The sequence below is a fragment of the Antechinus flavipes genome, chromosome 1, assembly GCF_016432865.1.
Source record: "Antechinus flavipes isolate AdamAnt ecotype Samford, QLD, Australia chromosome 1, AdamAnt_v2, whole genome shotgun sequence".
NCBI classification, from domain to species: domain Eukaryota; kingdom Metazoa; phylum Chordata; class Mammalia; order Dasyuromorphia; family Dasyuridae; genus Antechinus; species Antechinus flavipes.
In genome coordinates, this window is record NC_067398.1 from 285,739,455 (window position 1) to 285,762,622 (window position 23,168).

Below are 23,168 nucleotides of genomic sequence, written 5' to 3' on the forward strand. Positions count from 1 at the left end.
ACTGATAGCTGAGTGAAACGAGCAGGGCCAGGAGACCATTATATACTTCAACAACAATACTATTTGATGATCAATTCTGGCCATCTTCAGCAATGAGATGAACCAAATCAGTTCCAATGGAGCAGTAATGAACTGAACCAGCTACACCCAGAGAAAGAACTCTGGGAGATGACTAAGAACCATTACATTGAATTCCCAATCCCTATATTTTTGCCTGCCTGCATTTTGGATTTCCTTCACAGGCTAATAGTACAATATTTCAGAGTCCGATTCTTTTTGTACAGAAAAATAACGGTTTGGTCATGTATACTTATTGTGTATCTAATTTATACTTTAATATATTTAACATCTACTGGTCACCCTGCCATCTAGGGGAGGGGGTGGAGGGAAGGAGGGGAAAAATTGGAACAAAAGATTTGGCAATTATCAATGCTCAGAAATTAACCATACATATAACTTGTAAAAAAAAAAAAAAGCTATTTAAAAAAAATTGACTTATGAGAAGTTCACATACAAGATATCTACAGAATATTTTATACATGAGTTTATTCCCCATACTTTACAATACACAAATGCAAAGGCTAGATATGAATTTTTTATTCTTTTCAAGGTAGTTTTTTATTTTGACACCCAGCTGACCCTAACTCAGCTATGCTCATTCTCAGTCAATATATGCTTTAGGACTGTAAATTCATCTTGATCTTAGTTGGAACTTAAGGTAATTAGAAAATAAATCTGCTCTGGTTATAGGGGAAAAAAACAAACCAAAACAATATAAATGGGTACAGTAGTACAGACAATCCAGAAGTGATTATATTAATAAATAAATAATTCTCAGAACAACATGTGTTGATGGACCAAAGATCCGGCTTCAGAACCTGTTTTCTGATAGCTATTTGACTTTAAGCAAACCATTTAACTTTTTCAAATCTAAGTTTCATCATCTGAAAAATAGAAATAATACTTAAAATATCTTTTTTATGGGGTTTTAATGAGGATCCCATGAAATAATGGAGAAAAAATACTCTTCAAGTTTAAAATGCAATATGAATGCCTTTAAATATTATTTTCAAATAAACAAGAGAAATTTACTAATAAGCTTTTACTCACAGAGATGAAGGATTTATTTCCACGTTGAATGTCTTCTTCACTAAGTAATTGGAACTGTATAGTCAGGTAGAATTTGTGAGGATCACTGGTAAACACCATCTAGGAAATGAAATAAGTCAGCACACATCATCTGAATATTACTATAAAATTTACCTACTCCAAATACAATAAATTCTCTTTGGCTGGAACTCTCAAAATAGATATGTTTCACATTTGCAAGGGTACTAAAAACCCTTCTTCAGTTGATTTTCAGGGAGCCTGAATTCATACTTTTGGCGAAGTGTTAGAACAAAATAACTAAGTATCATATTTTTATCTTTACACAAACCGAGGCAAAAATTTTCAGTGATGCCTTGCTGCCTATTGTCTCAAGTGTAAATTGTTATGTGTGGTTTTCCAAGCCCTCTAGAACACTGGTGTCAAATTCAAACAGGAACAGATTCCTGCAATTGCATATTAACATAGAAAAACACAAATTAGCATTATGTTGTATTGTATTTTTATTTGTTAAAGATTTCCCAATTACATTTTACTCTGATCTGACCACCCTCAGGATAGAAGTCTGACATCTCTGCTCTAGAATATGTCCTTAGCCTTATTTCTCATATATAACTCTATAATATTGACCATCCAATTCAGTCATATTCATTTCCTCACTAACCCTTAAATATATCATGCTCCTTCCTACCTTTAGTCCTATATTCAGGTGTTCCTATCACCTGAAATGCTTCTTGAATTGGCTCTGCCTATCCAAGCCCTGTACACTCTATATGAAGTGCCATGTTCTCCAAAAAGTAGATTTATTTCTCTTAAGAACTGAAAAGACTGCAGTCAATAATATAATTTAACAGTTAATTGTTTGATTTGCTCTCTAATTGTTTCATGTCTATTAAATGATTTATCTCCCAAATGAAGCTACTTTGTAAAGAGGAACCACATTTCTTGCTCTGGAAAATCGCAATGCTAAATATATAAATAAGTACTTGTTGACTGATTAGTGATCAAAGAGATACAAATTCAATAGTGTGATATATTCTCCACTTTCTTTCAAGCAGCTGGGAGTCAGGAAGACTCACTGCCCCCACTATAAATCTAATCCCAGACATTTACTAGTTGTGTGACCCTGGACAAGTCACTTTTCCTTGTCTGCCTCAATATTCTCATCTATAAAATGAGCTAAAGAAGAAAATGGCAAATCACTCCAGTATCTTTGCTAAGAAAACCCCAAATGGGGTCACAGAATGTCAGAAAAATGTCTGAACAGCAAATATTTTACTTCAATGAGTTCCGTTGGCACCAAAACACTGGGACTCTGGGCAATTATGTTAGGAAATAACACGTTTCAAGACCATATAGTGGAAGGACAGGAGTTTAAATTACAGGTCTGAAACTTATAGTGTGAAACCTCTGGTAAGAGTCATTTAATCTCCAGGATCTCAATTTCCTAAGTTGTAAAATGAAAGGATTGGCTGTTGAGGTCTCTTTGAATTCTCAATCGATGATATTATAATATCAAACCTCATTCTAATCAATATTTCTATTGTAAAATAATTCAATTACTTCAATACAATTCTTCATGTGATATTGTATTAGACACTGTCAGTGTTAATACTTTAGAAAAAGAAAATCTTCTTATGTTCTTCAAGGACCTGATAAAGGGCCTAAGTCCCTTGGATCAAAGGAACTCTACGGAGAGCCAACTGAAGAATTAAACTAGAAAGACAGTATTACTTGAAGAAGTTATTGTCACTGAAACTAGAACTGAGGCTGATCAAAGAAAAAGAATTAAATGAAACTTAAAACAAAAAAATTGATGATGAATGGATGGAAAGTGAGGATGGTACTTATCTAGAAGAGCACTTTATTGTATATTGTGGGGAAAGCAAATGTAACCATTTCTGCCTATTCTAGTTTACTCTTATAAATGCATGTAGGAAAAGAAAAAACAATACAAAATAAAACAAAAGAATGGAGATGGGCTATCCTAATGTTGATAAGGAAGAAAAGGAAACATTAAAGTCTATTTTCCCACAGTAATAAGCAATATATTTTGTCAATTTAAGCTTTTAAAATTTTTTTTCATTTATCCTATCCCTTATTTCTCTTTTACAGCCTAAATTCTTTGACAGATGAAAATGATCTCAAAAAGCTAATCACTAACTTTTTCTCCTAAATATATTGTTTCTTTGGTTTATCCAATATCTTACCACATGATTTAAAAAAAAAATTTCCCTTATGAAATTTGATTTCCCTTTTTTAGAGAGATCAGCATCAAAATGAGGGAAGTATGTGTGTGTTACTGCAATAGATATTATAGTAGGAAGTTACCGCGGAATGCACTTATTTTCATTTGTAATGATTCAGTTTTCATTTTGAACCCCATTTTGTACATGTAATTTTTAGGTCACATTTTGATTGTTTTCTCTCGGTTCAAGAAGAATCTTGAGTTCAAATCCAGCCTCTAATACATACTGATGGTATACCCCTAGGCAAATCATCATTTAATTTTTCAATGCTTTAGGCAACAGCTTAAAGCAGGGATCCTCAAACTACTGCCAGTAGCAGCTGAGGATGTTTATCCCCCTCACCCAGGGCTATGAAGTTTATTTAAAGGCCCACAAAACAAAATTTTTGTTTTTACTATAGTCCAGCCCTCCAACAGTCTGAGGGACAGTGAATTGGCCCCTTATTTAAAAAGTTTGAGGACCCCTGGCCTAAAGTTTCAGAGATGATAGTGATCTTTACTGGTGGAGAGAAGTTTCAAATCTAGGACTTCCCTACACTATGACACAAGTGATGACTGAGCACAAGTGGTGCCAAGTCCTCTTCATAGTAATGATTTTTTCTAAAAAGAGCTCATACATAATAAAAAAAAAAAAGGAAAATGATATTTTGTATATCATTGAAATATAAAAATATAGATGGAGATTATTAATGAATTGAATCACATTAAATATAAAGAAAGGAATATGGTAGGCATGATGGTACAGGTTGTAGTCCCTACTAGCAGTAGGACTAATGTCAATCACGTGCAATTACTCCACGTGAATCTGGCACCAATAGGATGAGTCTCCAGGAAGGGATGAACTAGCTTAGGTTGGAAAAATAGAGCAGATTAAAACTTCCCTGATAATACATATCGAGATCAGGTTTAAAAATGGCTTAAAGACATTCAGTTTCAAAAAAAATTTATATGCATATATGTAATATATATGAACTATATTAAAGTATATTCTTTACATTGTAAAGTCATATGTATTGCAAACCTTTTTAATGCAGTGTATCAGGAGAGACAACATTTCTCCTATTTTTGTCTAATCCAAATTCTATAAAACATCAAAAACTACATCATGATAAGTTACTATTTATGTTATATTTTAAGGTTTGCAAAGCACTTCACAAATCCTGTCACATTTTATCCTCACAACTCTAGAAGATTGTGGTATGATATTTTCATTTTACAGATGAAAGTAAGGCAAAGATTAAATGACCTAACCATGGTTACAGAACTAGAATATGTCTGAAGTCATATTTTGAACACAAATCTTCCCAATTCCAGCTACACCATTCCATCCATTATGGTTTTTAACTAGTTAAAAATTAAGGGATGCAGTTTCTTTTAATGTCATGACCCAGTTTCTCCAATTGTCCTATTTAGTTATTCTGCCTCAGGTTATAACCTTTCCCTCTTAATGTTTGATGAGATAAAGGTCTACCTCAGTTTCTTTGTCCCAATACCCCAGGCTATAATCACTCCCTCTTAAATGTTGATGAGATGAAGGTTTTATATCTTTAGGTTATAGACATTCCTTCTCAATGTTTGACAGGATAAAGGTTTATCCATTTTAAATGTCATTAGAATATCAGTAATCTCCCTCCATTGTGTCATCCTAGGGGTCTCCCCCACCATTAGGTTATCCCCACCTAGGTACCTGCCCCATTATGTCACTGTTCTTGTTATCCTATAAAAAAGCTTGTTGTCCCAGTACTCAGGGCTGGATTCTTTGAGATGATAGTCTCCTCTAGCTCTGGGACCAAGAGCCATCTGGTCCCAGTATCTCTCTCCATTTAATAAACTATTGAATTGGTCTCAAGAAAAAAAATTAAGGAATGCTACTATAAATTTTAAATTGCTAACTTATCTTTGAAAGAAGCTGTGATCTCATTTGTTTGGAAACTATCAAATAAGTCTATTATTTTTCTTTTTGTAATCCAGTGAAGTATTTAATCTATCCTTTCTTCCCCTCTCTTCCTTCCTTCTTCTCTTCTTTCCTTTCTCCCTTCATTCCTTCTCTCCTTTCGTCCTTTTTCCCTTCAATCCCTTTGTTCCTCCTTCCCTCCCTTCATTCCTTCTGTTTTCTTTCCTTCTTTCTAATGACCGGCATTATCTGTTCCATTTTCAGTTTGCCATTCCTTGGAGGTTTGTTCATAAAGATTCACCATTTGAGCACGGGTTTTAATATAGAAATCCAACTAATATAGCCCATTGAAACTCAGAACTCCCTGGTTTCAGAGAGCATCCCTAGTAGTGGGGATCACAAAATAGTGGTGATCCCTAGATGTGGGTATCACCCACATCTCAACACAAAGAAACTATGTGAGTTTTCTCCCTTAGCCCATAATGTCACTCCTCTTACCTGATGTGTACCACAGGCTTGACAGGGTCCAGTTAACATGGCTGGCATCTTCTTAGTGACTGATGGTTTCTTGGTGTACTGTGGGTAAGCTTTAGCCATGCAATTACTGATCTCTTTTGAGCTAGTTGTTGCTTGTATCTTGATCCGTTCACATCCCTCTGATGAGCAATAACTATGGCCTTCCCTGTTATTTTTAGCTTTGAGGTACAGAAATAGCAGTCTATATAAAATAGAAACACATCCACTAAGCTAGGATTAACACCAGTTGATGACATACTTGAAACATTCTTTAATTATATCCTTTTGGGCAGAATAGACACACCAAGTTAAAATTACTGCTATGAGGTGACTTTTCATTTAAAAACTACTACAAAATATGGTAGAGTTGCTTAGATAATAATGTTAATAACCAAGTAAAATTATCAAATGAAACAATCATTTAGAGTAGGGTTGTCAAACTCACAGCTCTATAGGTTGTAGGCTGCCCCCCAAATTCCTTAGTACTCTTGGCCAGGTTAGAACCAGATTAAAATGTTAATTGATGGTTTGTTTTCTAAATCAGTATGTGGCTGACGGGGATCTGTTTCTATCGAGTTTGACACTGTTGATTTAAAGAATACTCCACAAACATCCCTTTTCACCATGGATTCTGCCAGAAACCATGTCCTTGGAAACAAAGAGCTAAAGAAGAATGTGATTACCTGCGCATAAACTCTGAGCTAAGACCTTATCATGAACAAACAATACATCCTAAATTCCTGAGACAAGATAATGTGTGTCCCAGGAAATTGGCCCTACCCGCCCAGGAACTAGATAACGAGTATGCCCCAGGATGTCAGCCACACCTATGGTCTGACATTCTTTACATTGCAACCCCCCACCCAGAAATCATATAAAACTAGACCCTCTTCATTCAATAAACTGAGACTTTGCTCCACCTCAGATCGTCTCCCTCCTCATTTCTAACCCCATCCCTTTTCAGACAATAGCCTTACAGGCAAATGTCCACCTCGAGACCCACACTTTGATGACCTGCTGGACGGGTCAGGATTCAAATGGTATAACATTTTAAATGTACTTATACAGAAAAGCTCAAATGTCTTAGTGAAGTTGTAAGCCACCAAAGCTTAAACTGCATTAAAACTTTTAAGTTAATGAACTGTAGCATAAGAACCCCTCCTCTAAGCCTATAAGTTGTGAGGAGAAATGCCAGTCTCTTTTTTGGTAAGAAGTTCCTATATTGGGAGCTCTCTATGCCAGTGAAATCCCAAGAGCTATTCTTAGTCCTTTTTCACAGTGGCAGCATAAAAAGTTAGGAGTTCATATATCAAGAAAACATCAGGGAAATATATTTTTATGCCTGATTGAAATGTAAAAGATTGTGCTATTGGAGTCCAAACCATCTTAAATCCTATGAAAGCAGATCTAAGCAAAAAGTTTTAAGATAATTTTTACAGGAATTACCATTATTAGGGAAGGCTTTTTATTTTTTTTTGGGGGGGGGTTGGGGGGTTGTTTTATTTTTTAGATTTCCTTCTATGTCCTTTGATGTAATTCAGGCTGAAGAAATGTGGATAGAAACATATTATAGCAAACCATTATTGTTTTTGCTCCAATCAAACTGTGGTGGGATTCTGCAAAGTCTGATATATCCTGGCAACATTAGTCAAACAATGGAATCCTTGGTAAGCTTTCTGTAACTGGTTATCTATTAATGTTTTACTCCTTTCCCAGAATATTAAAAAATAATAACAACAAAAACCCACTTTGTTTCACTGATTCTACCTAATACAATTTCATTAACCTCCTGGTTTTGTATATCTCCTTGATCCACCAACTTTTTACTACTCTCATTTGCTTTTCTTTTTGTTTTCTCAAAAAAAATTATAAAAATGTCAAGCCTTTCCCAGTTCAGTCAAAACCTTCATTAAGTTCCTGTCATAATGTCTTTATAGACATTATTCTCATTTTTCCCTTGCATAATGAAAAAAATGCCTTGGCCAAATAAGAAAAATGAGGACTTGTGGATCAATTCTTCAATAGCCTGTTAAAAGGTAATAATTTTCTATAAGAATAAAGTCTTTTTGTGATTCAAGACAATTCCAATAGACTTGTGATGAAAAGAGCCATCCATGTTTAGAGAGAAAACTATGAGACCGAATGTGTATCAAAACATAGTATTTTCACCTTTTTTGGGGGGAGGGAGGGGATGTTGTTGTTTGTTTTCTTTCTCTTTTTGATCTGATTTTTCTTGCATGGCTTGACAAATATGGAAATATGTTTAGAAGAATTGCACATATCAAACATATTGAATTATTTGCTGTCTGAGGGAGAGGGGAAGGGAGAAAAATTCGGAACACAAGATTTGCAAAGATCAATGTAGAAAATTAGCTTTGCATGTATTTGGAAAAATAAAAAGCTACTATAAAATTTTTAAAAATTAAGTTTTTCAACTGAACTTCTTAGATGATCTAAGGGATTAGAAAAACAAAAGTCAAAATTAAATATAACCAAAGGTACACACTAGAACCAAAAGCAGAAATGGTGGCTGGGATTAGGAAGTTATATCTGGATGAATGACATCACAGACTCTAAACAGAGCTCTAAGCACCCATGAAAAGGTGCTTCAGTAGAAAAAAGGGAAAGTAAAAAATAGCTTTGTCTTATTTATATATACTCAATTAAAGTTGGAACTCACAATCATAAGGATTTCTATGAGGCTCAGAAAAATGAAGCAATTTGCCAATGGTTATGTAGCTAGTAAATGCCAAAGACAGAATTTGAACCCATTTTCTTGTCTCCAAGACCAGCACTCTATACACTAACTAATCCACTTTGCCGAGTTGGTGTGATGACAATTGATACAGTGATAGTGACAGTTACAGTAAGAAGCACAGTAAGGCATGTTTCACTAAAATATACACTATGACTGGTATTTTTTAAAAAGAGCTGTTACCTACAATATATCTAATTCTTAAATATCTCCAGTAGAGGCGAATTTCCTCCTCTCTTTCCCACTGTGCACCTATAGGTGCATAGTAAACATTTCCATCGACTCTGGCTACAAACAATTATAAGCCATTTTGGCAATGTGCAGAGAACCACTAAACTAAAGCTGCCTTTCTAAACAATCATCATACCTTATTCTTAGATACTCTGCAGCACTGGTAATTTTACTATTAAAAAAAAAAGAGCAGTAATTCTTATCTCCAAGCTCTAGTGACTTACCCTGTGCCATAATCAAAATAGAACTTCCTGTCAGATGGCTTCTTCTCCAGTTCTTCCATTGAAAGCACAGGCTCATATTCTTCCATGTTGGTAGAAATACCACTTTGCCTGTGGTATCTGCTAAATGTAACTTGAAAAGTAGTGTTTGATGGATAACAGAGACCAACTCGAATCCAGTCATTCCTGCAAGTATAGATACTTAGCTAATTTAACTTACAAAGTGGGCTGCTTATATTTCCATCCTTACTAATCCTGCAAACTTTTTAAAAGCCATTTTTAGCCTTAAGTTTCCCTGGCTTTGTTGACTTTTGATTTTTTTAGCCATGGATTCGTATTGCTAGCAATGAAAACACCTGAAGAAACTCAAGATCTTTTTTGTCTTTCACCTCAAATTCTTTTTGGCAATGACCTTACAAAATGAATACTCCATTGTAAGTTCCCTCCCTTGCTACAAGACTTACATTTTAATTCACAGAGAACATGAGCCAGATGTACTGACTTAGGCACAACAGCTTAGGCCAACATTACCTCTGGCTCCCCTAAAGGTAAAGAAAGGAAGGACTAATAATAATGTCCATTCTAGGGCATTTCAGCACTTAGTTCTTCAGTTGTTCATTGTTTTCCCTGTTATATAAGCCAAAAAGATTTTGTATGATAATAAATTAATTGGCCTGCTGATTTAGAATAAACTCAGTCCATACTAGCAATAAAACTAAAAGCTTGGTGTGATTACAGTTAAAAATTACAAAAGAATAATGAAAAGAGGTGGTATTTATCATAAAATTTGTACCCTCAGCATATCCAAATACCTGAAAAATCTTTCATTTAATCAGTCTGGGTCAAGGGTTCTTAAACCTTCAATTAATATTTAATTAATTTGGTTAATTAATAATTAATATTTTAATAATTCTTTTCAATACAATTGGCTTTCTTTATAATACTATGTAATTTTTAAAATTTTATTTGAAAATATCATTCTGAAGACGTTTTTCCAGATGGCTAAAAGGATCTAGGACATATGCACAAAAATTAAAGAGCCTTGATTTAGGGAAATCTCAGTGTGAGAACTCTGTCTACCAATTCACACTGCAGTTAGTCTCTGACTTAGTAGGAAAACTTTAAGGAGTTGCTTGAGGCAGGGTCCAAATTCAGGTCTTCCATGTCTCCAAGCCTAAGCTATGTCCAACATTCCTTTATCCTATCTTCATGATACATCATGTTAACTGAGTAGTTTCTAAAACTTTATAATTAGAAGAAACCAAAAAGATAATGTAATTCACTTTACAGATGAGGAAACAGAAACCCAGAGAATTTAGATGAATTATCTAAGATCATACTGCTAGATAGTAGAAAAATCAGAACTTGAATTAAGATTTTTAACCTCCAGTTAAGTGTTCTTTCCCCTATTTTCTCCCATACTTACAACAAAAGTGTCTAAATACTACTAAAATTCCCAAACTACATTTGTGCCAGCTCTCAGAACAGCCTAGTGCCACTACTGGTCTGTATATCAAAGAAATCATAAAAGAAGGGAAAGGACTCACATCTGCAAAAATGTTTGTAGCAGCTCTCTTTGTGGTGGCAAAGAATTGAAAAATGAGTAAGTAGAACCCCATCAAATGGGGAATGGCTGAATAAGTTATGGCATTTGAAAATAATGGAATATTATTATTATTTTGTAAAAAAATGATGAACAAGTTGATTTTAGAAAGGCCTGAAAAGATTTACATAAACTGATGCTGAGTAAGACAAGCAGAACCAGGAATGTATTGGACACAGTAACTGCAAGATAGTGGGATGATCAATTATGAAAGACTTGGTTCTTCTCAGCAGTTCAGTGATCCAAGGCAACCTCAATAAACTTTGAATAGAAAACACCATCAGCATCCAGAGAGAGAACTATGGAGACTGAAGGTAAATCAACACATGCTACATTCACTTTTTTTCTTTTCATTCAGTTTTATCTTTTCCCTTTTGTTTTGATTTTTCTCTCCCAACATGATACACAAGAAAATGTTTCTTAAAAAATGACTTTACATATATAACAAAAAAAAACCAATTAATTAATTTTAAAAGAACAGCCTAAAAAAATTAAAGTATTAGTCTAATCTATTTACTACATGCTTCAAAATAGATAAAATAAGCACTCCTCACTAATAAATAGCATAACAAAATAATTATCATAGAATAAGACCATTATAAACATACTTGTTGAAATTTATGAGGTAAAGAAAGGTAGCTCGTGGGGCTGGTCCATTCCAATGAATGGTGTATCCTTTTTCTAGCATCACTACTGGCTGGTACTGCTGAAATGCAGCTCTCTGGTTAATTCCTCGCAGTACCATGGGGTGAGATGGGTATTCATCCCGTGTGATGGTCATGGTAAGATTTTGCATGCTCCATGTCTGTACATAAATCTTCAAAAAACAAATTTGAAGAATTACAAGAAACAGCTGAGTAAGATTTTCATTGAAAAAGTAAACATCTATATTTGTAGTAGCCAACTAAAACATACTAAGCCATATTTATATAGCAGTTTTCTAAAATAGATCTGTAAAAAGCAAAAGTATAGTGTTTATTCATCATAAGACAAAAATTTTTCTGGCTTTTATGACAAAGAAGGGAAAAATAACTTAAGTAAAAATGAATAAACCTATATTAAATTTATACTCTTTAGCCAGATTTTGAAAGAAGTCTCTCAAAAAACAATAACTCTTCTTTTTCAATGATATGAGACAGTCTAAATTCTCATTTTTTAGCCCCCAAAATAAAGCTAAACTACAAGTCGCTGAAAAAATTGCCCCAAAAATCCTACTATTAAAGAGGCAAATTTAAAAGATTTATTCCACTGTTAGTCAAGGCCTCTGAAATGCCCTAACCAAAACTTTCTTGCAAAATATTAACAAAAAAGGAGTATCAAGGGATCACAGAAAAATCAAGAAATCACAGAAAACCCATTCCCAAATTTCTCACTAGTAATAATTACTCCTAGGGATACATTATTATTTTGTAGATACATGTATGTGTTATATTATATATACATATAATATACACATATATAATCACCTAATCCATAATACTCCCTATCTTGACTTTTTTTTTCATTAGTCATCAAGACAGTTTATAGATACTGAGTATACTGCTAAACATTTATTCCTTATCAATCTTTCAATATTCTACTTTTCCATTCATTTAAAAAATATTATTTTTTCTCTATATATCCCTAATTATGATAGTTATATTGCCTGAACTTCCTTTTCTCTAAACTTCTCATTTACCACACCCCTGTACTGTTTAATCTACAAGCCTAAGCCTGCAGGTTTTCTAGCCTCTCATTCTAAGGTCCACCAGGACATTCATCTCAAATAATGGCAGTAGAGTCAGAAGACTCGTTTTTTTGGTTTTTTTTTTAAAATAAATCTTAGAACTTCCATTTATTTCCCGAGTGACACTGGATAAGTTAATTCTCAATGCCCTTCACGGAAATGCTTCTGACTTTTCCAACTTCAACATCATGCCTCACTGACCGTCTCACCCTAGAATTTCCCTCAGGGCCTGAAAGCAACTTACCTTAGACAACCATGAAGCATTCCCCTGGAACAGACTAGCCTATTTCTCTCATTAATGAGTGCTCCATAGGCCTCTATTTTGGGAAGGGATCCAGGTTCACCAACTTTTATTCCCCTCAGGCTTTCCTTTTAACTTTTCTGACTTTAATACCATGCCCTGAAAGGGTACTTTCCCCTTCCTGGCAACAAAGCCACACCCTAATTTGTGGTTCCCTTTTGTGCTCTGTCTTCCTCCACTGTGGCTCCTTTATACTTTTATTTATAATTCCAGTGCTTAGCATGATGCCTATCACATAGCTTAATGCTTAATAAATACTTCTTAATTTGTCTTGCCTGAGTCTTGGTTTCTTCATTCGTAAAATGATTTGATTAATCTGAATCCTATGATCTTATGAATATCTTTTTAACTAGATAAGCATTTGTTTTAATATCCTTTTGCCTTACATCCAGCTCATTAGCAAATCCTTCCATTTCATTCTATAAAATAGAGATCTTAATTTCTTTTCCATTTGAAAACACAATCATCTAGTGCCTAAATTACTGAATTTGTTTCATTCATCGCTACAGTTTCTCATCAGTCTACAATGACACAGTTAAAAATCATCTTTCTACTATTTGATAACCTTGTCCCAAATCATTCTCCCCAATCACTGCATTATTAAATCTAATAATAAAGAAAGCTTATATGTGTTATGGTTTTTAAGCAGATTTCACCTGTTTTATCTTTTCTGAGATTCTGCTTCTCTTAGCAATTGGTCATCTTCTTTGATTCATCTGTCTCACTATGGAAAGATAGCTAGATTTAGAGTTAAGAGACGTGGATTTGAATTCTATCTCATGGAGATTTCATGAAAAAAGTACTTTACAAACTTATATGTGATTTACTATTATTAACACTATACTTTCTTTCCTGCCACCTGTCAAGCCTAATCATTTTCAAAATAACTCAGAATCACTAAAGTTTTTCTGATTAAAGGAAAAAATTCAAGGTCTCCTATTGTATCTAGGGCATCCTGAGGATATCCTAATTTATATCTTGCCACTGAACCCAGACGGCCCTAGAGCAGAAAGTGAAGCTGATGATTTTGAACAGCCCTCACTCACTTAAATCTAATTCACTTCCATGCCATGCATTACCTCCCCAATGTCATGGTCCTCTGTCAGAATGAAGGACAAACAACAATCTTTTTGAGCAGTACTACAAGCTGTCCAGGGGTACCCAACTAGCTATTTGGACAACACAACTCTTTCTTTCACTCTTTTTCCTTTCTTTTCTTTCCATTCCTTTCTGTTTATCTACATAAAATGTCATAACCTTACCCGTGGGTGCTCTCCCCAAAGAAATGTAAATTTTGATCTCTGAAATCTTACAAGAAATCTAGAGGTTTATGGCTAAATTTCTTTCTTCACCTAAATTACTCATGTTCTCTTTGACTGGCCAATAATAGGGGGGTCTCAGGACAATCCCCCAATAGTCATAGTTTAGGCCTTGACTGGCTCAGGGTAAATGTAAAAAGCAATTGTTTCTGTTTTGGCCACAAACCATGAAGGTAGATCCCTTCCTAGGTAGATCCTTTCTTTTTTTTTTAAGTAGGTAAAAGGGGCCATTCTCTGTTCCAGTCAAACTGACATCTGTTAAAGACCCTAGCTTAAGAGGACTAAGGTCTCCTATTGGATCCAGGTCATCCGATCGATATCAATGGATCTGGTGGTTCTGGAAGAGAAACTGAGGCTTGGTGACTTTGCACAAGCCTCACTCACTTAAATCCAATTCACTTGCACATCATGGTATCATGGTCCTCTTCAAGAACAAAGGATAAAACAATTCCTGATTAGCAGAGCTACCTATGTTGGCACTAAACAATAATCATATTCCACTATTTCTCACCTTGCACATGGTGCAAGATAAATCAAATCACTGAACCGAGGCTCAGCAGGTGAAGACTCCAGACTCAGTTTTTTCCTCTCATTTACTGTGTTATCTTGGACAAATCATTGCTCCCTCTAGATCTCACTTTACTAAATCTAAAATGAAGGGATTGAAAATGGACCATGTTAAAGTTTCCTTTCAATTTCTAACCTTAGAAGGACTAAACACAATTGAAACAACTGAATGACAAAAACAACAAATTTCTCCTATTTGTGCAAATGTACCTCAAATATAAAAATTACAAGTAGATCCTGTAATTTTACTTTGAAATGAAAATGTGTGTCCTATTATCTTTTTTCTCTGCCTTGCAGATTAAAAAAAAAAATCAGTGCATCAATTGATACAGTTTCTTCCTTTGAGGTATTTTTAACTTTCATTCCTTCTATTAAGAGTTTATAACTTTCTCCTTTTTTTGAATTTTCTTCTACCTTTTATTTTTTCATTGAATTTTCCATCTATAACTTTAAATAAAATAAAAGTTTACAAAGCAGAATGTGTCTTATGTCAATGGATTTAAAGATACAAAGAAAGAAAGAACAGTATTATATATATATTCTCTTGAAAGTTTTCTAACACAAAAATCTTCAAAACACAGTCATTTCATGGAGGCAATGAATATAAAAAGCAAGTGCGGGGCTATTAGTCACCTCTTGAATCCTTCTGAGCATGTATGTGCCTACCTGGGCATAAGTCCCACTACAGATAATCCCATTCCACTTGATCACATTAACACAGTCGGGATGTCTGATCAAAAAGTTGTCCATTCTACCCACATAAGTGTCCTTGTATCTTGTTACAGAGCCATCAACATCATGGAATATGGAATTTTTATCACCATCCAAGTCACAGTCTTCAAACCAAGGACCAGGTTTACCAAAAAAGACATTCAAAGAAACCTGATTGCAGAAAGAAAAAAAAAATGAAAATGGAAACACCAAAGTTTTAGCAACAATGATTTGATCCTTTAGTGGCATACTGGATACACTTGTTTTAATGCCTGAATTACTGGCACCAGCCTTTTCAAAGTTCAGAACAGAGATTATTTTAGATTGGACCATATGGGGTATCAGTGTGAGGACATGCCAAGGCCCTTTTCAAGGCTGCTTATCAACTTTTAGGTGTCCACTATCCACTCAACTCTCACCTATTACTCCAAGAAATTGTAGTGTGCTTCCTTAGCAGCCATAACCTAGTAAATCGTCTTGGCAGATGGGCTAATCAGGTTGAGGTGACAGGCCTCGAATCCAACAATGAATTAGGGGGATGTTTATCCCCAAGCACATGAAGAATAATTTGTTCCAATGGCTATGAGATGTTTTGAAGTGCTTAGAGCTGGAGCCATCACTAGTCTTCTTGACTTTTACTGTGCCATTGTTCTCAGAAAGAGACAATGAGACTGACAACTTTGTGCATCTCTGCTTTACTTAAATTCAATTTACATTCAAGTTAAAAAATCACATCATGTCATTGGTCCTCTTTGAAAATGAAAGACAACCACCTTAAAGGCTAGTATGTCTAATTAGAGGAATTTCAGAGTTTGTAAATGACTTCGCGCCATCTTTTGACTCCTAAGCTATCACTAAGTCAAGTGACCATGTATTAATTCCCATATTTCAGTTTGACTAAAAAATTGATATATCTAACCTAGAAAGAACAGTGAATAAAGCTGCTACATTTGGGGAGGGGAGACGGAATTAGACTTGGGACTTAGGAGATCTGGATTCAAATTCCAGTTCTGACAAATCAAACTAAATGACATGATAAGTATCTTCAGTACTGAATATCTTGGCCATTTTATTCAGGGGGAAAAGGAAAGGAGGGGGAATAAAATTAAAAAGTCTAATTCAAGTTTTCACCCAATTTCTCAAATGGCCTTTAAGTTAGCTAGAAATAGTAATAGGTACTTTTTAGTAGTAGTAGTAAGCATATATACCCCATTTATTCCCCATATATTCTTTGACAGAATGTAAGGTTAGTTTTTACTGTGCTAATTTTAAAAAGCTCTATTGATGCCTAATTTTAACATCATATTAATATCTGAATAAGCCTTCACTTGTACCCCCCCACACACAAAAATTCATTCAAATCAATACATCAATATGAACTGAAAACATGCACCCATTCCACATCCAACATCTCCTCCTAAGAAAGGAGGGACACATTTCATAGTCTTGAACACACTTGAAGAGAACACACGCTTTAGAGCAGATTACAATGAATATTATAAAGCTTCTGGTCAGACTTAGAGGAACTATGCCAACAACATTTCTCATTTTCTTTAAATTGATACTGTCTTCAAGCCACAGAAACACATCTTTTACATTTAATTTTTTTTTTTACAATACCTATACCGTTAGATCTTATTTTGACTTGGGGCTTATATCTGACTACAATTGATTTTGAATAGCTAGATTTCCAGTTCTGAGTTTGGGGTATCTAACTTTGTACCTCCAGATGCTAGTATATTTTAGGCCTTTAATCTTCTGAGACACTGGAAGGTTCCTAATAGATCTGCTGTAGTCTCTTGGTGCCATTGTCAGATAAAATACAAGGTTGGACAGACCAGTAAAGCCTTTCTTATGATAACTCTACTCCTATGGGGATTTTATAACTGCATAATATAGTGCTAATCTTATACTGGGTCATAACAATTCTTCCATTTGTCATCTTATTTTCCACCTATACAGCCAGCACCCTAGATCAGGCACTCATCACTTCTTCCCTCATTGTCCATATTGTCACACTGTCAAAGTTTTGTAATTTATCTCTCAATTTCCCTAAAACATTCTTTAAATAGCTATCATTTATTTTCTTAAAAGTACAGGTTTGATGATGTAACTTCCTTACTCAATTATCTTCAGTGATACTTATTGCCTCTAGGACAAAATCTCTGTTGGGCATTTAAGGACCTTTATAACTTGACCCTATTCTACTTTTCTAGCCTTATTATATACCCTACAATTCAACCCAATTGGACTTCTTGCTGTTTCTCATACATGATGTTTGATTGTCTCTTTATTGCAGCTGTTTCTCTTATGTCTGGATTTCATTCCCACATCAGTTCCAATTCTGAAAATGCTTAGTTTCCTTCAAGATTCAATTCAAATACCATTTCAAGTACTTCTTTCCTAAAAACTCATGTTTGTTTTTGTATGTTTTTTTTTAACAAATAATGTAAACAAATAAAAAGACAAATAAATAAATATACTCACGCCTTCCCCCAACATTACTTTGTGTTGATTTTGTATCCTATACACATTCCTATATAAGTACATGAAGCAGTGGATAGAATGCAAAGCCAGGAAGACTCATCTTCCCAAGTTCAAATCTTGTCTCAGATATTCAGTAGTTATGTGACCCTTAGGCAACTCACTTAATCTTGTTTGCCTCAGTTGCTCATCTGTAAAATGAGCTGGAGAAGGAAATAGCAAATCCCCTCCACATCTCTATCAAGCAAACTCCAAAGAGAGTCACTAAGAGTCAGAAACCACTAAAAGAATTGAACATATATGTAGGTGCCTGTCCACCCTAGATTACGAATTCTTAGGACTAATTCATTTATCTAAGTATGAGAGCTACTACTAAGTCTCCCTAGTTTTTAGCACAGAGCCTAGGGAAAAGGCAAATTTTATCAATTTAATCAAAGTTCGATTTATTGATTGACTTTCAATAACATGTTACCTAATTCCCACTAGATAATATAGCTTCAAGCTTAATGAATGAATGTATGTAGGCCATAATATCGTTTTTGATATCATAGTAACACGAACCCTATGGGGTCATGCAGACATTTTTCTATTTATATTGGATGGTAAGGAATAGTGTAATTTGATAAGCATGGCCTAATAATATAGCCCTAAACTATCCCACTGGAGATACATGGTCAAAATAAAAGTTGGATTGACTAGCACTTATTATTCAATATTCTGTGATATGCTGCAGTTGTTCCCTTCTGCAGTCAGTAGATTTCCTTCATTGACCTGCTACAGACTTTATTTTAAAGCAAAAACTAGCTTGGGTTTCAACAAGCCACTGTGATTACTATTACTATCCATGAGGTGAGTGAATGAAGCTCAGTCCACTGTACTCAACTGCTACTGCCAGTAGATTAGGAGCTATAACATGGTCTTAGCCTGTTATTTTCAACTGAAACTCTAAATGTGTGTCTGGTTATACAGACACAAGTGATATATTTTGAATTGTGTTACGTAGAGGAACAAAACTGTAGAGGTATAAGTGAAAATGATGGAAACAGAATTTTACAAATTTAAGTACTTAACAAAAATGCTATATAGTTTAAATAGTACCTCTTTCATGATTTTTGGGTCATTTTTCAGTCATGTGCCCTCTTTGTGGCCCCATCTGACTTTTGGCAAAGATAATAGAATATTTGCCATTTCCTTCTCCAGCTCATTTTACAGATGCAGAAACTAAATTAAAAAGTGTTGTGTCTAGTTCACACAACTACTAAGTGTTTGAGATTTAATTTGAACCCAGGGAGATAAAGGCTTCCTGACTTCAAGCCTAACACTCTAATTACTGTAACCAAAATAGGAAGCTAATATTGGAGTAGTTTGCCATTTTCTTAACCACCTTATTTTATAGATGAGAAACTGAGGCAAACAGTGAATTTTCCAGCTAATAAATGCCTGAGGCCAGATCTGAACTCAAGAAGATGAGTCTTCCCAACTCCAGGCCCAGCATTTTATCCACTGTGCTATCAAACTACCATAACATGAAATCAAAACACTGAAACCATCATATTTTAAGCTACTTTTCTCTTTTGGAATATCAGCTAAATGTCAAATAGCCTGAGATAATTTCTTTTGCTATCATCTGGAATTCATATGGGCAAAAGTACATGGAATCCAATTTATTTACATCTTTCTTTATAGTTCCACCACCCCCAAACTCAATTTGGTTTCCTCCCTTATCTTTTTTTCTTCCTTTGCTGTCATAAAGAGGAACTAAGAGAATATACATACATGAGCACCAAACTTCACCAAGGAGATGTTATTTTTGGGTGTTAACTGCCAGACATTCTTCATTAGGAACCCAATGGCACTGCTGTATCTATCCGTTGTTGGCACATAGTTTTTGAATGTACTTTTGGTAAGATGAATAGGTCCATCATAAATCTGAAAACCTCTAATTGGAAATGTCCTGTTGAAACATAAAATTAAATCACAGGTGAAAATTTGTAAACTTATTAAACATTAAATAATTTCTTTCAGTGCGTTTAATTTGGAAGAGACAGAGGACAGACTAATTCAAGAAAATACTGAACCTTAACTTGCCTCGCCTCAAGTCAAATTCAGGGGGGGGAAAAAAAATCAACATTTTTTTCCTTTTTGAAAAATAAGTACTTTTATTAGCTACATTTTGCTTTGCATTAACTATTCTACACTATTCGATTGTAAGCTCCTTGAGGGCACAGCCTATCTTCTGATTCTTTTTATACTCTCAGCACTTAACACAGTATCTGGTACACAAAATGTGCTTAATAAATATTTACTGTGATTGGATGTCTAATAAATATATACATAAAAATACTCAGAATGAGGAAAAAATCAATCATTAAAACATTTATTAAGAACCCACTATATGCATAATACTCACAGAAATATGAAGATAAAAATAAGTGTTCTTCAGGAAGAACCTCTTTTTGATTTACTAATGAACAATGAAAAGCTAGGCGAAGGAGCTGTAATATTAGAAAGAACTCTAAAATGAGAAGCAAGAGACCTGGGAACTAGAATTGGTCCTACTCTTGGGTGAATAAAAACAAATTCCTTCATCTCTCTGTGTCCTAGTTCGCTAATGTGTAAAATTCAATAATTGAAAGGCTAACAGTCTTTGAAGTCCCTTCTACTTCTGAAATTCTATGATTCTATAATTCAAGGATCAGCACAAATATAAATGTATAAATATAAATGAAGTTTAGAAAGATAGATAAACCTAGGGAAATGCCTACACTGAGAAAAATAGTCTTTCAGTACTCTAAATTGCTTGGAATTTCATATGAAGGGCCAATAAAGAAACCAACTAGTAACAATTGTATTTTAGCCATGAAAAAAATGTTAGGAAGACAATTTAAACTCCTTTAGGGTAAAAACTACCTATTTCATTTGTCTTTGTATTCCTAGGGCTTAGGACAGTGTCTTCTATATTGATAAGCACTTAGCAAATACCTAATTGAATTAGGGACACACAAATTACTTTACTATTCTTAACTCTTTTCCCTAGAATGTCTATAGGAACTGACCAATCTCGGATATGATAGCACTGACCAGCAAAGATTCCTTTTCTTGATAACAGAAAATAGACTATTCTGTTTAAAACTACAACCTACACATCAAAAAAGTCTTTCTCCTCATGACATTCAAGCTGTAACCAACATATTGTCTGAAGACTGCCTGGCACATGCCTAACATATTTCAGGATAATAATTCCTGAGAGAGGGGAGCCTAAAGTAATCAATAATTCATTGAAATCAGGTTGGCTTGATCATCCAGGGAGACCAAGATCAAACCAAATCAATAAACATTTACTAAGCCTCAACTATATGTTAGCCTCTGTACAATAGTGTCAGACATACAAAAAAAGCTCCCCTTTTCCCCAAAATGGTTCCTGTTCTCAAGGAGCTCGCAGCCTAATGAAGGAAATGACATGCAAACAACTATGTACAAACAAAATTTTAAAAAAAGAAAAATTGGGAGAAAATCTGAGGGAAGGCACAAAGATTCAGGAGGACAAGAAAGGGATTTCTTGAGAAAACTCTAGCCAAGACTTGAGGAAGCAGAAATGATGAAGATGTGAGTTTCACGCATAAGGGACAGCCAGGGCTATTAGTTATTTGTGATTTTTTGAAGGTAAATAAAGGAGTTATAATGAAGACTGGAGAATGGAGGGATGAATATAAAAATAAAAGGGAAAAGATAGATCTTTTAAAAAATAGAGTAGAAGGAAATTCAGAAGAGACACAGTTAAGAACAATGTCCAACTATTAAATTAAAATTAACATATACTTAAAAAAAAAAACTAAGATCTATTTACATGATAAAATTTTGCCATGACATATATATTTTTCTTTTCTTCTTTGCTTAGATAAAATGTTCATTTTTATTCATATTATAGAAGCTAACATTTACAACATCTATTTGCAAACTTTAATATCTCATTTGATCCTTATAACAGACCTAGAAATTAAGTACTCTTGTTAATCCCATTTTTCAGATAAGGAAACTGAGGGGAGAGGCTCAATGACTTGCCCAAGGCCACATAACCACTAAATATTTCAGGTCCAATTTGAACTCAGATTTTCTTGACTCCAATTCCAACACCATCCACACTGAGCCACTAAGCCATTTTTTGTTGTTGCTGTTGATGTTTGTCAGTTTCATAATAATTTAAATTATATATATTTTTAAAAACAGCATTATAAAGCAGGCACTACAGACACCATTACCCTCATTTAACAGGTTAAGGTACTGAAGTCAAGTGAACGACCCATGGTCACTCAGCTAGGGAGTATTAGAGGTAATATTATAATTCATAATTTTCCTGATTCAAGGAAGTATAATCTGTCCAAGTGTGGGAAGCAGCCTTACCTGTTCCTAGGCAAAGTCCTAAGTCTCTTGGCTATCCCTCCAATGCCTGCATACTTGTTCTGACCACCCTGAAAACCATAGTTCTGGCTCTCCCCAACAAACAGAGATTCTGATACTTCTTGGCTGGAACCTTCATCGTTGGGGAAGCTTCCATCACTGTCAAAGGAGAATGAGTATTAATCATACTTTATTATCCAACGAGAAAGGCAAGCTAAAATTTGTATTATAAATTCTTTTTGTTATATTGAAATTTAATGTATTTCTTTTTTAAAAATTGCTTTTTTAAAAAATCAGAACAATTATAATTTTAAGTCATGAAATACTGAAAATCTTAAAAATTAAACATATACAACTAAAGCTTTTTTTTTTTTTTTTAGCAACAACCTGATAGTCCTAGAACAAAATATATCACATTTGTAATAAAAGAAAAAAAGGGTGGGGGAAACTACTGGCTTTCACTGAATATAATTATTAAAGCAACAACCATTTAAGATTCTCCCACGTCAAGAGACTGAGAAATAAGGACACAACCTACTCCCAAAAAATTATCCGTAGCTAGAATTTATACTTCACTTTAAGTTTTACAAAGAGCATTACGAATATTATTTCATTTTACTTCCACAACAACCCTATAAGATAAGTTCAATTATTATTCCCATGATAAGGAGGAACTTGAGGCTGAGGAAAATTAAGTGACTCTTCCCAAAAACTGAAAGTGTTTGAGATTGCATTCAAACTTAGATTCAAAACCAAGACTCAATCCTCTTACCATCTAGCTGCTTCTTGCTTATATAATAAGAGTCACTGCTAATGAAAAGTAGCTTCTTGGAAAAACAAATAATAATCTCTTCCACATTTCCACCCTTTCTCTTTTTTTTAATTTCTCACAAATCCTTCTTCAACTTTTTGCTTTTGATTTTAAGTCTTCAGACTTTTCTACTGAATAAGAAATGGAAGATACCTCTATTTGTCTATAAGTCTCTAGTGACGTCAAACGTTTCATTGGTAGTAAGAACTCTTTGTTGGTGGTGGTGATACTGGTAGAAATGTTAAGATATTAAGTTGTTCCTGTCACATCTATCTG

General features: G+C 34.4%; 1 protein-coding gene across 2 annotated transcripts in view; it reads right to left on the bottom strand.

The window, feature by feature from the left end:
- The window catches only part of CEMIP2 (cell migration inducing hyaluronidase 2), a 146,916-nt gene that overhangs the window by 56,539 nt on the left and 67,209 nt on the right, over positions 1–23,168 (bottom strand). For both annotated transcript variants that reach the window (XR_007947726.1, XM_051962093.1), the window contains exons 15-21: positions 22,085–22,240; positions 19,460–19,637; positions 15,155–15,370; positions 11,184–11,392; positions 8,976–9,158; positions 5,748–5,967; positions 1,111–1,209 (exon numbers count right to left, since the gene is read on the bottom strand). Coding sequence is in view for 1 of the 2 variants with exons in the window: in XM_051962093.1 (XP_051818053.1) it covers positions 1,111–1,209; positions 5,748–5,967; positions 8,976–9,158; positions 11,184–11,392; positions 15,155–15,370; positions 19,460–19,637; positions 22,085–22,240 (1,261 nt within the window). In the remaining variant the exon portion in view is untranslated. The remainder of the gene's footprint in view (positions 1–1,110; positions 1,210–5,747; positions 5,968–8,975; positions 9,159–11,183; positions 11,393–15,154; positions 15,371–19,459; positions 19,638–22,084; positions 22,241–23,168) is intronic.